At 33.8% G+C, this 16765-nt stretch overlaps 5 protein-coding genes across 5 annotated transcripts; 4 read left to right on the plus strand and 1 right to left on the minus strand.

Moving 5' to 3' along the window:
- Positions 1 to 1483: 1483 nt before the first annotated feature.
- zipA (zipper-like domain-containing protein) lies at positions 1484 to 4642 on the plus strand (the record flags this gene model as incomplete). Its single annotated transcript, XM_020578449.1, has 2 exons — positions 1484 to 2021; positions 2112 to 4642. 2 exons carry the CDS (start codon positions 1484 to 1486, stop codon positions 4640 to 4642), a joined length of 3069 nt encoding a protein of 1022 aa, XP_020431684.1.
- An 838-nt stretch (positions 4643 to 5480) lies between these two features.
- PPL_07615 (uncharacterized protein) lies at positions 5481 to 5987 on the plus strand (the record flags this gene model as incomplete). Its single annotated transcript, XM_020578450.1, has 1 exon — positions 5481 to 5987. One exon carries the CDS (start codon positions 5481 to 5483, stop codon positions 5985 to 5987), a length of 507 nt encoding a protein of 168 aa, XP_020431685.1.
- A 336-nt stretch (positions 5988 to 6323) lies between these two features.
- utp5 (WD40 repeat domain-containing protein) lies at positions 6324 to 8352 on the plus strand (the record flags this gene model as incomplete). The annotated part of the gene is made up of 5 exons (XM_020578451.1): positions 6324 to 6482; positions 6585 to 7373; positions 7453 to 7635; positions 7704 to 7888; positions 7965 to 8352. The coding sequence occupies 5 exons, from the start codon at positions 6324 to 6326 to the stop codon at positions 8350 to 8352; spliced, it is 1704 nt and encodes a 567-aa protein (XP_020431686.1).
- Positions 8353 to 8738: 386 nt separating this feature from the next.
- PPL_07617 (uncharacterized protein) lies at positions 8739 to 9077 on the plus strand (the record flags this gene model as incomplete). Its single annotated transcript, XM_020578452.1, has 2 exons — positions 8739 to 8870; positions 8961 to 9077. 2 exons carry the CDS (start codon positions 8739 to 8741, stop codon positions 9075 to 9077), a joined length of 249 nt encoding a protein of 82 aa, XP_020431687.1.
- A 1090-nt stretch (positions 9078 to 10167) lies between these two features.
- On the minus strand, positions 10168 to 15994 carry PPL_07618 (uncharacterized protein; the record flags this gene model as incomplete). The annotated part of the gene is made up of 8 exons (XM_020578453.1): positions 10168 to 11471; positions 11543 to 12040; positions 12132 to 12635; positions 12707 to 13711; positions 13857 to 14360; positions 14436 to 14939; positions 15018 to 15535; positions 15624 to 15994. The coding sequence occupies 8 exons, from the start codon at positions 15992 to 15994 to the stop codon at positions 10168 to 10170; spliced, it is 5208 nt and encodes a 1735-aa protein (XP_020431688.1).
- Between the last annotated feature and the right edge of the window lie 771 nt (positions 15995 to 16765).

The following is a 16765-nucleotide window of genomic DNA, read 5'->3' on the forward strand; positions in this document are numbered from 1 at the left end:
AATCAACATTTATAACAATTCAAACAAACAAATCAAATCAAAACAAATCAAATCAAAACAAATCAAATCAAAACAAATCAAACCCAACCAAAGAAAGAAAGAAAAAGTCAATTTGTTTTGTTTTTTCATCCACCAATATAATCTTCTTCGTTTTAAGTAATCATAATATAAAAATCTACTTCATATATCCTATTCCCCTATTCCTCCTTTCAGATTCAATGTCTATTTCAAAATTAGTTGAACAAAGTTTAAAGTTTTTTGTTGATCAGTCGAAAAAAAAAAAATAGTAAACAATAATACAATAATAACAATATAGATCAGATAGATAAATTTCATAGTTTATTTATTTTGGATTGTATAAGTTTGGACTATTTATATATGTTCAAGATGAAAGAAATGATTAAAATAAGCAATTCATTTAAACATGTGATTGTGAATATTTTAATATTCCTAACTCACACCAAAAATAAATAAACATCACATTATTCCAATACCAAATTTAAACACTTATTTTTATGACAAGTTCTCAAAAGTCTTTGTCACCAATTCAATCACAGTGTGTTTTGTTGCAACAAAATTGACCACAAACAAACACCCATCACCAAAAACAAAATAAAATAAACTAAATTCAATCCAACCACAAAACAAAAAAAAAAAAACAACAAAAAAAAAAAAAAAAAAAATTAAATAGATAGTTTAAAAATAAATGTGTTAAAAAATGAATATGATCAATTCAACAACTAAAGTTGACTTGAAAGAAAATAATAATAATTTTTAATTTAATCATCATATGATTTATTTTGTAATGGTGCACAGGTATATTATTTTTATATGTATTTATCTTTGTACATGCTTATTTGTTTTGTTCTTATACATCTAGATTCTCTTTCTAACCCCAAACGAAAGAATAATATTATAATCTAAAAAATAAAATATAAAAGAAAAACAAAACATAAAAAAAAACATATTTTTATCATATGATTTGACAGATAACCAGTCTCATTCATTCTTCACCAATCACAAAATCATTTACCAAAAAAAAAAAGCAGCAAAAAAATTGGATTCAAAATCATTTTTCCAGGCAATCCAAAAACAAAACAAAACAAAACAAAACTAAACTTACCCAATCTTAAACATTACATTACAATCAATTGATTTATCATATTATATTATATTTATAAATATTGACTCTTTTTTTTTTTTAAATTTATTTCAATTTTATTTTAATTTTAATTTTAGATTTTTTTTAGCATTACAGTAAATAAATCAGTCAGTTAGAATATTCAAACAATAATTAGTTAGTTTTCAAGTTTTTATAAATATAGACATCACTTCCTCTCTCTCTCTTTCTTTTTTAATAGTAAAATACTTTTTTGTAATTGGAAATACTTTTCTCCTCCATCAACACTTCCACTACACACCACTCAACCACTCCATCATCAGCTGATAATCAGACATCGTCATCATCACCATCACACGAAAAATGTTTTCAGCACTGATCTACCTATCGATTGCAGTTGGATCGATTGCATATCTATACTACTTCTTTGTTATAAAGCCAGACAATACCTACAAGGGTGCTCTCCAGAAGGCTCAACAAGCTAAGCTCCAACAACACACAACACAAAACGCTGCGCCAACAACCAAGAAGCAAGCAACCAACAACACCACAAAGAAGACTCAAAAGCCAAAATCAAAACCAACTCCAACCCCAACTCCAACACCAGCTCCAAAGGCTGTTGAGCAACCAAAGAAAGTTGAGGAGCCAAAGAAGGCTGTTGAGCAACCAAAGAAAGCTGTTGAGCAACCAAAGAAAGCTGCCGCCACTCCAGTTGTTGAACAACCAAAGAAGGCTGCTGAACAACCAAAGAAGGCTGCTGAACAACCAAAGAAGGTAGTTGAAGAGCCAAAGAAAGTTGTTGAGCAACCAAAGAAAGTCGTTGAAGAACCAAAGAAAGTTGTTGAACAACCAAAAAAGGTAGTCGAACAACCAAAGAAAGTCGTTGAACAGCCAAAGAAAGGTAAATACATTATTCTTTTTCAAGATTCAAGATCTTTGAGAAATATTTAATATTAATGTTTTGAAATCAACAAAATAACAATCAATCCAGCTGTCGAACAACCAAAGAAATCAAATAATGCTACTACAGTAATCAATTTACCAAAGAAGGACACATTGTTTGTAAATGCCGATGCAGCCAAGCCAATGAAACCAATCAAGGAGGAGAAGATTGATTTCTCTAGTTGGGAGGTCGTCAAGCAACCACCAACCGAGTTGGAGAAGTTGTCGACTTTGAGAAAGCGTTTGAATGAGACAGAGTCGATGCTTCGTAAGGAGCGTGAAGACAATGTTTTCAAGATCAATTTGCAACACGACCAAATCATCCAGCTGCAAGTCGCCAAGGAGTCGTCGGAGGCACGTCTCTACGAGCGTATCAAGTCGTTGGAGACTCAGATCCAATCGGGTGCACCAGTCGTCGCCCAAGACACTTCACTCCACCAATTCAACTACGTGGCCAACATGGCTCAACGTGATCACCCAGCTGTTGAAGCGGTTCGTCGTGAGCGTGATCAACTCTCGTCAGAGTTGGCAGAGCTCCAACAAAAGTTGGAATCAGTGCAATCGGAACACTCACAACAGTTACAAGAGGAGTTGCGACGTGAGCGTGAAACACTTGGTGGTCAAGCCGGACAACTCCAACAAAAGTTGGATCAGTTGAAGAAGGACAGCAAGAGCCGTGAGGAATCATTGCAACAACAGATCGATACCATCCAGAAGGAGAAGGACGCCATGCTCCAGTCGAGCACTGAATTCAGCGGTAATATATTGACTCTCCAGAACGAGAAGAAGTCGTTCATCGAGAAGTTGGCAGAGAAGGAGTCGTTCATTGCCGAGCTCAGCCAGAAGATCAAGGAGTTCGAGACACAAGAGGAACTCGAAGACAAGCGTGCATCACACGAGGTTGCCGAGCGTGATTTCCAAATCGAGAAGTTGCAAGATCAACTCGAAGACAAGTCCAAAGAGATTCAATCGTTGAAGCAACAGTTGGATGGAAAGAACACCGAAGTTGAATCACTCAAATCCGCAGATTCAACTGTCAACTCACAAATCACCGATTTGAAGAGTCAATTGGACGCCAAGACTGCTGAAGTCGATACTTTGAAGGGAGAGAACACTACTGTCAACAGTCAAATCACCGATTTGAAGAGTCAATTGGATAGCAAGAATTCAGAGATCGATACTTTAAAGGGAGAGAACACTACTGTCAATGGTCAAATCACCGACTTGAAGAGTCAATTGGATGCCAAGAATGCCGAAGTTGAATCACTCAAGTCTGCTGACTCCACTGTCAACAGTCAGATCACCGATTTGAAGAGTCAATTGGATGCCAAGAATGCTGAAGTCGAAACTTTGAAGGGAGAGAACACCACTGTCAACGGTCAAATCACTGACTTGAAGAGCCAATTGGATGCCAAGAATGCCGAAGTTGAATCACTCAAATCTGCCGACTCCACCGTCAACTCACAAATCACCGACTTGAAGAGCCAATTGGATGCCAAGAACTCAGAGATTGACACTTTGAAGGGAGAGAACACCACTGTCAACGGTCAAATCACTGACTTGAAGAGTCAATTGGATGCCAAGAACTCAGAGATTGATACTTTGAAGGGAGAGAACACTGCCGTCAACGGTCAAATCACCGACTTGAAGAGCCAGTTGGATGCCAAGAATGCCGCCGACTCCACCGTCAACGATCAAATCACCGACTTGAAGAGCCAGTTGGACAATAAGAACTCGGAGATCGATACTTTGAAGGCCGAAAACACCGCCGTCAACAGCCAGATCACCGACTTGAAGAATCAAATCTCCACCAAGGAGAGCGAGTTGCAATCACTCCACGCCGGCAACGACCAAGCTGCCGAGTTGAGAAACCAGATCGAGTTGAAGTCCTCCGAGATCTACACCTTACAGACCGAGAATACCGCTGTCAAGAGCCAGTTGCAATCGAAGGATTCGGAACTCGCCAGCCTCCAATCGGAGCACTCCACTGTCAACAGTCAAATCACCGACTTGCGTCAACAACTCTCTGCCAAGGACAGCGAGTCAGAATCACTTAGAAACCAACACAATGGTGCACTCGAACAGTTGCGCCAACAACTCGAGCAATCGGCCAATCAAATCAAGAGCGAACTCTCCTCGGAAGTAGAGAAACTCCAATCTGAAAAATCACAATTGCAACAAGACAACGAACGTATTCAAACTCAACTGAAAGAATTAGAAAAGAAATTGGAAGAACAACAACAACAACAACAACAACAACAACAACAACAACAACAAAATAATAGTGTAAGATTAAATGGATCATCTGAAAAGTCAGATGTTCTTCAAGAATTGCAAGATCGTCTCGATGAGGAGAAGGCTCGTACCGACGTTATCAACCAACAACTCGACAAGGAAAGAAGCAACAAGGATAACATCGAAAAGGAATACCAAAAGGTACAACAAACATACAGCGACCTCAAAGTCCAATACGATCAATTGGTCAACGACAAACAAGCAACCGAGAAAAAACTCGTCATCACACAAAATCTTCTTGAACGTTTTAGATCCTCAAGTCAGCAAACAACACCCGTCTCATAACCTTTAAAATATATAAATTTAAATAAATTAATAAATTAATAATAACATAACAATAACAACAATAATTATATTTTTGGATTTAAAACGAAACTTTGTTTTTCAGGCAAAGAAAAAGAAATAAGAATTTTATAGTTTTTATTTTTATTAATTTTTATTAATTTCGTGTGATTAGGGACTGGATCATTTTGTGTGTATGGTATGTGTGTGGTGAATTGAATTGATCAATCGGAATTGATCTTAAAATAAAATAAAAAGTGTTAAGATGAGATTGATAGTTGCAACGTGTTAAATTAAATTTAAATGTACCAGTTTTATTAATAATATTTGTGGAGATATACACAAAAGTAATTTGAATAGAGTCAATTGAGGCAATAACATTATTGAACATCGATGTTTTGGTGTTCATATTGCAACATTTTTATCGATGGGATTTCGTAAACTAAAAACAGAGATGTAAGTGGTTGAAGCTATTTTCAAAGATAATCCAAAATTCAATTGGTTCAATGGTGGAGCTCTAACATCCAAATCAACTGTTGTTTTACACTTGAAAGGGGAGAGAATATAGGAACATGACCTTTTGATGGAGATAGTTTATGCACTGTTTTGTTAAATAACTAATTATTTTAGCGGTTATATAATCCAATCTGATTCAATCTAGTTAAATTAATATTAATATTAATATTAAATCTTTGTTGCTTAAGAAAAAAAAACATTATATAAAGAGATAAGACCTCTTCAATATTTATTAATTAATTATAAAAACAAACAAACAAAACTAAAACAAACAAATACATAAACAATAATTTTAACATTATATATAAATAAACTACAATTAAAAATGAAATCAAATATTTACTTTACTTTATTGGTTGTATTATCTTTGACGATGGCTGCTGTATCGTTGGTACAGTCGGCCAGTCTTGAAGCAGGTACCTATGCCGGATCGATCTATAATTGCTCGGTGAATAGCAGTACCGCCATCGGTTATTACTCGTTCTATGTGGAGCCAAACAATACTATCGGATCGAACGGCGTCAACAATGGAACGGTCAGTGCCAATACGACATTGGTATTCTCACCGAGCAACTACACATTGACCAACAATGCCATTTCATCACCGACCATCGGTTGTTGGACCTACACTGTCTCTAACACCTCCGTTTGGACTATCTACTTCCCATTCGACAACAATGCTACATGTACTTCGACCTGTACCAATGTCTATGCCAACCTTACATTCACACCAGCACAAACCAATAGTGACTCATCGAACAATACCAACCTACTTTCACCACTAACAGGTCTAATCTTTACAATAATTTTATTTATAACATTATTACTTTAATTTTTAAAAATTAAAATTAAATAAATTAAGATATCTTCTTAATTTGGATTGAATCAGATTAGTTAATTATTGATATATTGATTTGTGTGTGTATAAATATATCTTCAGCAATGAAATAAACAGTCACACAAAAATGAAAGAGGCTAAAATAAATTATGCAAAAAAAAAACTTGATTAATTTTGATTTTTTTCAATTTCTTAAATTTTCGTTCGTTTTTTATTTTATTTTTTTTTTGTTTTTTTTTATTTTATTTTTTTTTTCAATCATTTTATATAAATAATATATTATTTTTATATATTAAGAATATTAAAAGATAATTATATATATAGACAAAAATGACGACTTGTGGATTCAATAAGAGTGGTTCTCATTTTGCATCGATCAGTCAAGATAGTATAATTACAGTTTGGAATGTTGCTCAAAATAAGATCACTTCAACCTTTACTCTAGAGAAACAAATTAAATACTCTTGTTTCAATTGGTATTCAGAGCAAGTAAGTTACTATTTGATAACTAAACTAACTAATAGTTAATATATATATATATTGATTGATCTATTTATTAATAAATATTTCGATTGCTCTAAATATTAATAGGAAGGAGAAACAACAACATTGAAATTGGCAGCAGGTTTAAGTAATGGACATATCAAAGTATATGATTTGGTTGAAGATAAACTATCGGCTACATTGGAGGATGTACACAGCTGTAGAATCAGTGATCTGACATTCTCGGGTGAGTCATTGCTTTACTCGATCGATATCGAAGGTCTCGTCGTTCAGTGGAATATCGATACCGCACAGAAAGTCAGTCAGTTCTCTGACCGTGAAGCACACCGTATCGCCATCAACCCGGATCACTCCACCGTAGCAACCGGTGGTAAACGTCTTCGTTTCTGGGATGTCTCCTCAAACTCACAGTCCGATCAACAAAAACAGTTTGTCAATAATACATTATTTTATATTCCAGCGTCGGCAACTGTTTATTCAACAACAACAACAGCTACTAATGGTAATGTTAATGGTAAGGTTACTCCAGTTCCAAATGGTGATCTTCTCATTAGTTCCAATCGTTCATTTTATCATATTCGTGATTTGGCAAAGGTCAACTCCGTTGGAAACACCTACCGTTCCGACTCGATCCCCAAGCACGTCAGTGTGCTGCCATACACCGATAAATACGTTACCTTTTACTTTTGTGCCATCGTCACTGAGGCCAATGACATCGTTATCCACAAGAATACAGAGAAGCAGACAGTTAGCAAAACGAAATTAAAGTTCGATCCACAGGTAGACCTCATCTCCTGTCAACACATAGATATCAACACTCTTTTAGTTGCTCAAGGTCAACGTTCTTCAACCAAGAGTGTAACATTTAAGAAAATTGTAAGGATAGTTAAAAAATAACAACAATAATAATCATCACGATCCTAATTACTAATTTAAATGTTTATTTTATTTCTAGAAAATCGGTGAAAAAGGTGAACCAATTAACACACCAATCGAAGTTGAGTTTGAAACTAAAGATAAAAGCGTCATCAATGCCAATAAAACAAAGGCTGTTACATCGACTCTTGGTGATGCCGCCGAATTAAATTTGGACAATGAAATTAATACCGATTTAAAGTCAATCAATAATAATGCTAAAGTAAGATAATAATAATATTAGAAGTTATTTATCATTTTTTTTTCTAACTTTCATATTCCTTTTATTAGTCAGCATCAACTATTGTAGATATTATTACACAATCTTTACAATCATCGAATACCAAAGCTTTATTACAAGCAATGTATTGTAATACCTTTGTCATGAAGAATACCGTTCAAGCTTTACCTTCACCCTATGCATACATGCTTTTACAAGTGATCATTAGAAATATTTCAACTGAATTCCATAAATCGTAAGTAGTTAGTTATAAATTAGATATGCAATTTATTAATTTAATTGGAAATTTCAAATTTATTCTAAAATTTTAGACATATGTTAATGCAATGGATTAATTTTATCATTAAAGAGCATGCTTCTTATTTATTGACAGTACCAGATTTGAAGTCAAAGATGCAGATTTTGAATACCTTGGTAGAGGATAAATATAGATTGCACGAAACATTGACAAAGTTGGTTGGAAAGTTTGAATTGATCGAAGCTAGAGGAAATACCAAATCGGTACGTTCCACCAACTACGATCCATCGTTGGTTTACGAAGACAACAGCGATGACGAAAGCGAAGACGAAGAGATGGAAGACGACGGTGAGAATATCGACGACGTTGATTTAGAAGACGATTCATCCGAGGAAGAAGATGACGATAACTCTGACATCGACATCAATCCAGAGGATCTAATGGATGAAGATCTTCTTTAAAAAAAAAAACTAAAAGAAAAACAAAAGATAATAACAAAAAAAAAAAGATATTGGAAAAAATAAAATAAAAAAGATTTATATATCAAAACTAACATATGTTAATAATTATTTAAAGCATTTTATTTTGTTCTTGTTGGTCTTTGTAATTATCGAATTTCTTTTATAGTTTTTTGTTATACATTGCTTTGATCTTGTTCTTTTTGATGGCAATCCCAATCCAGATGACAATTGCAGCCGTTACAACTCCTCCAACTACACTACTAACAATGATTTTCCATCGATATGATTGGTCGTCAATGTACTGATCACTTTTATATGTTGGATCTACAAGAAGAGTAAAATCTGGATCTAATGAAAGTGTTTGGAAATATTGAACCATTGTTGAAATGAGTATGAATGAATCATTTATTGATTCAGTCTTTACACTTGATACTCTTGGGAAATTGTCAAGTAGAATCGGTTACCAATCCTACCCATCAAAATATTGCCATTGGGTTGACGATTATGAAAATGTTCTCGTCAGTGTTGTTTTGGAAAGAACTATTCGAGTTGAAGCAATCATCAACTGGATCAGTCATTATTGATGATATTATTTCTAGATGATTTAGTTGGCTGGTAAAATTCCAGTGGTCGATCTCGATTTGATATTTTATCGATCCCATTGTCAAGTTGAATTCTTCTCTAGCAAAGATAATAGGGAAATCAGAGAGAAAATTTTTTCTTAATGACAAGATTTGTGAATCTGATTGATATTAAAAATGACTTTAATATATTGGTTGAGTATTTCAATTGGTTCATTGAAACATTGACATTATCTATTGGATGAAAGGTATTTATACTTTCATTCTTTATCATTGTCCAATTGAGAGATGATAATTCCAGATCGTAAACCACTACCATTAATTCTGTACTTTCGACTATTCGATTCAAAACAATAGTAAAGAATCCTTTTCCATTATCAAATATTATTATTTCCAGATTGTTTGGGTTCGGAATGATTACAGGTGGTTGTGGTTGCACTGATATACAACAAATTGGACCAGCCCGACCAGATTCACAAATGCAAGTGCCACTATTTTGATTTCAAGTACCATCCACACAGGAACATTCAATTGGATCATTTCCTTTGAATGTTTAAGTTATATTGTAGAGGTAAATTTGAGTCAAGTTTCCAGGTTTACCAATTAATCTAAAATAATATTATGAAAGAAGAGAACTTATATTACAAGTATTCTAATGAGTGCCCAAACATGATATCAGCCCAACTCGAATTATCCATTGAAATAGATAAATCATATAATATTTGATTTAGGTCTCCAGCATTAGGGGTACCCTTATTCCATTCAACAAAGATAAAACTATCTGTTGGTCTAAAATATATACCTCCTACCTTATCTGTAAAAAATATTTAAGATATTTAAAATAAAATCTTTTTCATAGATATTTTTAGGAGTTTTTAACAATGAAACTGCGTTTAACAGATAGGACCAAATCCATAATGTCTGATTCATTGCCCACAATTATCCAAAAGAGGCAGATTTGGGAAAATTATTTTGTTAATATTTTCAAAAAAACTTGAAATTGGATAATTTTCCAATCAAATCATTATCTTATTATCAATCTTGATACTCTTCAATCAACCTCCAAACCTATCTCCATTCAAGACCTAAATGTTTCATTAACTTTGGTCAGAATACATTCTGTGCTCAATAATAATAAAAATCATTTATTTTTTTAACCAATTGATATTTAACATGACTTTGTTATAGATTACCAGATTCACTTGTTCTTTTATTAATTTTTATGATTAATATTTTAAGATTGAGGAGATCTTAATTTTTGTAGTTTTTGGGTGACACGTTTGTTTTCAATGTTTTTCATTCTGTTCTTTTTAACTACAACAGTGGTGACTGCAGCGATACCGATTGCTGCAACACCACCTACGACACAACCAACAATGATCTTCCATTTGTTGTCGTTCTTTGATTCCGTGCACTTATTATGCCCGGACTTCATGGGATCAATAAGTAAAGAAAAATCTGGATCGATTACCATGGACTCTTGGAAATTGGAAACAAGTGTCGAAATGATGGTTAGCGACTGATTGACAGTTGTTGGTACGACATTAGACATTCTCGGTACACCATCAAGTAAAGCTCTCCTACTGATACGACCATAGATAACGTTTCCATTGGCCTGGGGAATGCTGATACCAGTCAATTCAGTTCCATTGACAAAGATCGACTCTGGCGCGTCATAGCATTCGTCTACCTCGGAATCAATTGAAAGTTGTATTTCAAGCAAATTCAATACGCTTGTGAAATTCCAGTGATCGATATCGATTTGGTATTTGAGAGATCCCATGGTCAAGTTGAAGTCTTCACCGGCAAAATTCATTGGGAAGTCAGATAGTGATACATTGGCAGGTGGGTTGATTTGAGTGAAAGTGATTCTAATTGAAGAGGAACGTGTTTGATTGGTTGAATACACCCATTGGTTCATGGAAACGTTGACATGATCGATAGGATGTTCGATGATTGTACTATCATTCTTTGACAATACCCATTTGAGGGTGGATAGCTCTACGCTGAAGACCTCCTCCATCAACTCTGAACGTTCAATGATTTTACTCAGTGTGAAAGAGTAGTATCCAATACCATTGTCAACTATTACCTCTGGAGTGGTTGGATCCGGTGTGATAATGGGTGGATTGGTTTCATATTTGATATCACATTTCGGGCCGCCCCATCCGGCATTGCAGACACATGTGCCAGTCTTATTATTGCAAGTACCTTGCACACAAATAGATGAACATTGATCTACCAAATCAACTTTTAGAGTACGAGTTGAACTATAACTATAGATTGGATTAAAGACTGTATTCTTTACGGCCAATCTAATGTAGTATTGGGTATCTGAAGTGAGTGACACGATTTCACAATTAAGAGTTTGGAGGTTTCTACATGAAGTGGCAACCCAACTGGTATTATCAATAGAGATATACAAATCGTAGAATGTCAAAAAGTCTTCACCACCGACACTCTCACTCCATTCCACTGTAATTAAATAAGGATGTGGTTCTACAAAAGTAATAGTTGAACCTTCAAGTGGTATTACATCTATAATAGTTATAATTATTGAATTTTAATTAATTATTTGTTTATGAATGAATAAAAATTGATAAACTTACATTTAGCAATGATTGATTGTGATTTGGAATATCCATCATTATATGAAATAACAGTGATATTGTGAGTGTATGCCTCTTTCAAACCAGTGATATTACATGCTAAAACGATAGTATTGATACATCCGATGACATCGGTACCATCGAGTTTAGTGGTATAGGTTGTTTGATTAGGGACACCACCTGTTGAGTTGTAGGTGACATAGACTGTTTGTGATTGGGGAACAGAATAGACATCCAAGTTTAATAATGAATACAATGTTACACTCTCATCGACTGGATCAGATTGTCCATCTTGATTCCTTGCAATAACGGAAATCGATACATTCGAGCCTGGAACTAAACCACTGACGAAACAAAAATGAACTAATTCACACTCTGGTTTCAATTCACCATTTACAGAAACAATGAATGTACTTGATGGTGAATTGGTAGTAGAATATGTAAAGTTTATAGATGATATTCCAATAGAATTTATAACGATAGGTGATAGAATTGGCACTTTAATTATCAAAAGGAATAGGAAGAAAGAATTAATAAAATTTCCAAACCTTTTTTAATTACATATATTATTATTATTATTTTAACTTACTTATAAATTTAACTTCTCTTGTTCTTTCTTTGGAATCACCATCATTTGATGCAACAACAGAAATATTTGCAATAAATGGTTGTTGTAATCCAGTGATTTCACATCTCGTTTTTGTGGTACCTGTACAATCGGTAACCTCAGTGCCATTCATTTTGATTGTGTATAAAGTCTCAGTTGGAACACCACCATCAGAATTGTAATTTGCAACAATTCTATCGCTATAAGACATTGTTTCCAATTCAGGTGTTGTTATTGTAGGATAGAGATTTCCACTTGTAGATTTATCAGAGGATGCTCCAGCTGCATTAGTAGCGGAAACCTCAACAACAAATGCTGAACCTGGTACCAATTGACTAACAGAACACGAGGTTGTGGTAGAACATTCTGGAATGGCAATTTGATTAACTCTTACATTATAGGAGGTTGGATAGTTTGTTGCAGAATAATTGAAACTAATTGATTTTGTTCTATAGCTTTGAATAGTAACACTTTCCATTACAGGTGCTTTAATAATAATAAATAATTAATTAGTTTATGAAATCATTACTCTTAATGATAATTTAATTTAATCTTACCAAAGAAATCAACAATAACAGTAGATTGTTTGGAATAACCGTCATTTGATGCTACAACAGTGATGTCATGATGATAGTTTGGATCTAATCCGCCGATTGTACATGTCAAAGTAGCTATATTAACACAACCTGGAACATCATCACCATCCAACTTGGTAGTGTAAGTTGTTTCGGTAGGAACACCACCAGTTGTTAAGTAGTTGACAATTATTTTACCTAACATGGCAACTGGTGAAATAGTTGGTTCAGAAACCGATGGATAAATATTACCACTTGCTACTTGGTTGTCTGATGTACCAACGTTATTTGTGGCACTAACAGCAATAGAGTATGAGGATCCAGGTGTTAAATTACGGATTGTGCAGGTGGTGGTTTGAGCGCATTCCGGATGAATAATACTATTGAAGTAGACATTGTACGATGTAGGACTTCTCGATGCCGAATAATCAAACTGCACCAAGTTGGTAGTGAAGGAAACCTGCAAGGGGTTCATCACTGGCGACAAGTAGGTAACTTGCTGAGTGTTTGATTGTGAATCACCGTCATTCGAAGCAGTACCGGCGACAAGAACATTGTATTCTGCACCCAATCCTGTTATTTTACATTGATTCGATGCAATGTTTACACAGCTAGCTACATTCTTTCCATCAACTTGAGTAGTATAGACAGTCTCACCTGGGACACCATTGCTCGATTGGTAGGTGACAGTTATTTCATTGGGTGCTGGCACAGTGGATATAGTTGGTACCGATACCTTGTTATATAGATTACCGGATGCTGTTTGAGCTCCTGAGGAACCAGCTGCATTGAGCGCAGTTACTGAAATACTATAAGGTGATCCCGGAGTTAAACCGCTAATCGAACAAGAAGTCATTGTCGAGCATTCTGTTCTTTGTGCACCATTAAATAAAACTGTATATGATGTTGGTGAAAATGTAGCTGAATAACTAAATGTAATTGATTTAGTTCTAAAACTATTAATAGTAATCGGTGATAAAGTTGGTGCTTTTTTTCGTAAAACAAAAAAAAAAGAAAAAATTAAATAATTTGGATAGTAAATCTAAAAAGGAAAAGAATGTTGAGTCTCTGAAAAAATTAAAAGTCAACAAAAGCTCTCACTCCCCCTTTCTTGAAAATCAAAAATATTTACGATAAAACTCTAATAACTCTGAATCTGAAGCTGTGTATCCATCGTTGATAGCTGATACTCCAATTGTGTAGGTGAAAGTTGCTGCCAGTCCTGTGATGGTACATTGTGTGGTAGCAATATTTTTACATGGTGCGTACTCGGTTCCGTTTAGAGTGGTGGTGAATCTGGTTTGCGTTGGGATACCACCAGTTGAAGAATAGGCAACTACGATTTGGTTGGGTGTTGGAGTAACCGTGGTAATTTGAATAGCTACGAGTGCGTAAATGGAACCTGAAGCTGTTACAGCTGGCGAGGTACCGGCAATGTTAGTTGCAGTAATAGAAATACTATAAGCAGAACCCGGTGTTAAATTGGCGAGTGTACATGAAGTCATAGAAGCACATTCAGGACGAACAACATTATTGAATTTGACCTCGAATGATGTCGGGCTCATTGAAGCAGTATAAGTAAAAGTAATTGTTTTAGTTGTAACAGTAGTTACTTGGATTGGATTCATTGTTGGTACTATACATATAAAAGAGAAAAGAATTAGTTATAAATTTAAAATGAACTAAAAGATAACTATAAATAATTACTTACTTATATAATCAACATCTTGATTAGATGTTATAGTAAAACCATCATTAGTTGCAGCCACAGTTATTTTTTGAGAGTAAAATGCTGGTAATCCGGTCACAGTACACGATAGTTGTGAAATTCCATTACAACCAGTAACAATGGCACCATTCATAGAGGTGGTGTATAATGTTAGACCTGGTATACCACCTGTGGTCGTATAACTAACCACCATTTTATTTTGAGATGGAACTATATTGAGAACTGGAGCAGATACTTGAGAAAGTATTTTTCCAGTTGCTATTTTCTCTGGCGAGGTTCCAGCTGCGTTTTTAGCAATAATACCAATGGTATAATCCGATCCTGGTGTTAAATTGGTAATGGCGCAAGAACTCTTTGTAGAACACTCTGGACGAGCAACTCCATTAAATGTAACAGCAAATGAAGTTGGATTATTAGTGGCCGAATAAGAAAAGGTAATTGTTTTAGTTGTAAGAACATCAATATTGATAGTATTTACATCGGGTGCTACAATTTTAAATAAAATAAATAAAAAAATTAATTAATAAAAAATAAAATTTCTTATAAAATATTATTTTTAAATACCTGGAGCTAAAGTGTAAGAAATGGTAGTATAACTTTGTACGTATCCACCAATCAATGTATAAGTTCTTGCTGTAAATCTGATTTGAGTTGAAGGTAAAGGTGGAACGGTGATGGAGACAGGTCCTGAAGGTTGATTTGTATAGCTTGTCTGCACCCATGTATTAGTGTTTGGATTGAGGTATTCAATTAAATAATAATAAGTATATTTAGAACTGGTCATTGCAAATGAACTAAAACTAAGAGTGTATCCATTAATTGTTGGTGGTGAAACAGTAAAAGTATTGGTAGTGGCGGCCATGAATCCAGTGAGTCTGATATTCAAGCTGTTGCAGGAATTAAAGGTGTAAGGATTCGAAATGGCACAACTAGCAACGTACATCGATGCAATAGCAGTACTTCCAGCTACTCCACCAGTAACAAGTGCTGTGGTTCCTGGGAAATCACTCATACTAACACATGCATTTTGTTTAATTGTATGTCTTGAAGCTTCATATACTGAGGTACATGGAGATCCTCCACTATAATAATAAATAATTTAATAAATATTAATTTAATTTATAAATAAATATATAAACAAATATTTTAAATTTTTAAATTAATACATACTATGGTACACGTTCAAATCCGGCCCAACCATCTAATAGAACCGGTGGATGTGGATAATTTCCGTAAATAATTTTATCATAACACACACCAAAAGAATAAGCTTCTGTGGTTGTTGCTGTTCCTGAACAATCTGCGGCTGAACTGTATTGGTATTTGGTTACTTGAGTTCCAGTAACAACGAATTTATGATTAGCACCTGGTAGTGAATAACAAGTATTGATTAAATAAGCTGAAACTCTATTAATAACACCGTTTGCATTACAACCAGCTACAGAATATTCAGCTTCGGTAATCCATTGTGATTCAACTCCAATCAAACTTGCTAAAACAATGAATAAGAATATTGATTGTTTTTTAAAAATATTTATCATGAATAAAAAAATAATTATTTATAAAAATGTAAAAATTATTTTTCTAATTAAAAACAAATACTAATTAATTAATTTTGGAAAAAATAAATAAAATATAAATTATCTAAAGTAAATATATAAATAAATACAAAATTATAAAATAAATAAAAAAAAAAGATTGTTGAAAAACAGAAACAAAAAGAGATTCTCTTTGAAATTCAAAGTCATTCATTTGGATATTTGTTAATACGAAAATTAAAAAAAATCAAACAAAAATCTTTTGATAATAATTAATAACTGGTATTGGCTTGGACCAACGAAGTAAGGTTAGATAGAATTAAGAGTAGTGGACTATGGATGTCATCGATCTTTCGTAATTTATTATACACTATTTTTGAGTCTACAAAAAAACAAAAAGCTGTTTTACAAAAAAAAAAACCACCAAAAAAAAAAAAAAAGTAGTTTTATTTTTCCCTTTGGTCTTATTTTAAAAAAAATCTATCGATTTCGAGCTTGAATTTTTCTATCAAGATTGATGTGATGATGTGGATTGACCAGAAAAATTTCGTGTAAGTTTGCTTTTTTTTCATTGCGAGAGGTGGTTTCCACATAATATCGAAATTTTTTTTTTTTTTAATTTTTTGCATAATTCGCTTTAATTTTGTTCAAATTTACAAAAAGAAGGTTGGTATTAATTTAAACAAAGAATTTAAATTTTGACCCTTATTTGTTTTAAATAGTAACAAATGATATTATATGATTATGTGTTTTTTAATTATCAATAATAATATA

The sequence above is a fragment of the Heterostelium album genome (genome assembly GCF_000004825.1).
Source record: "Heterostelium album PN500 unplaced genomic scaffold PPL_contig17, whole genome shotgun sequence".
NCBI lineage: Eukaryota > Evosea > Eumycetozoa > Acytosteliales > Acytosteliaceae > Heterostelium > Heterostelium album.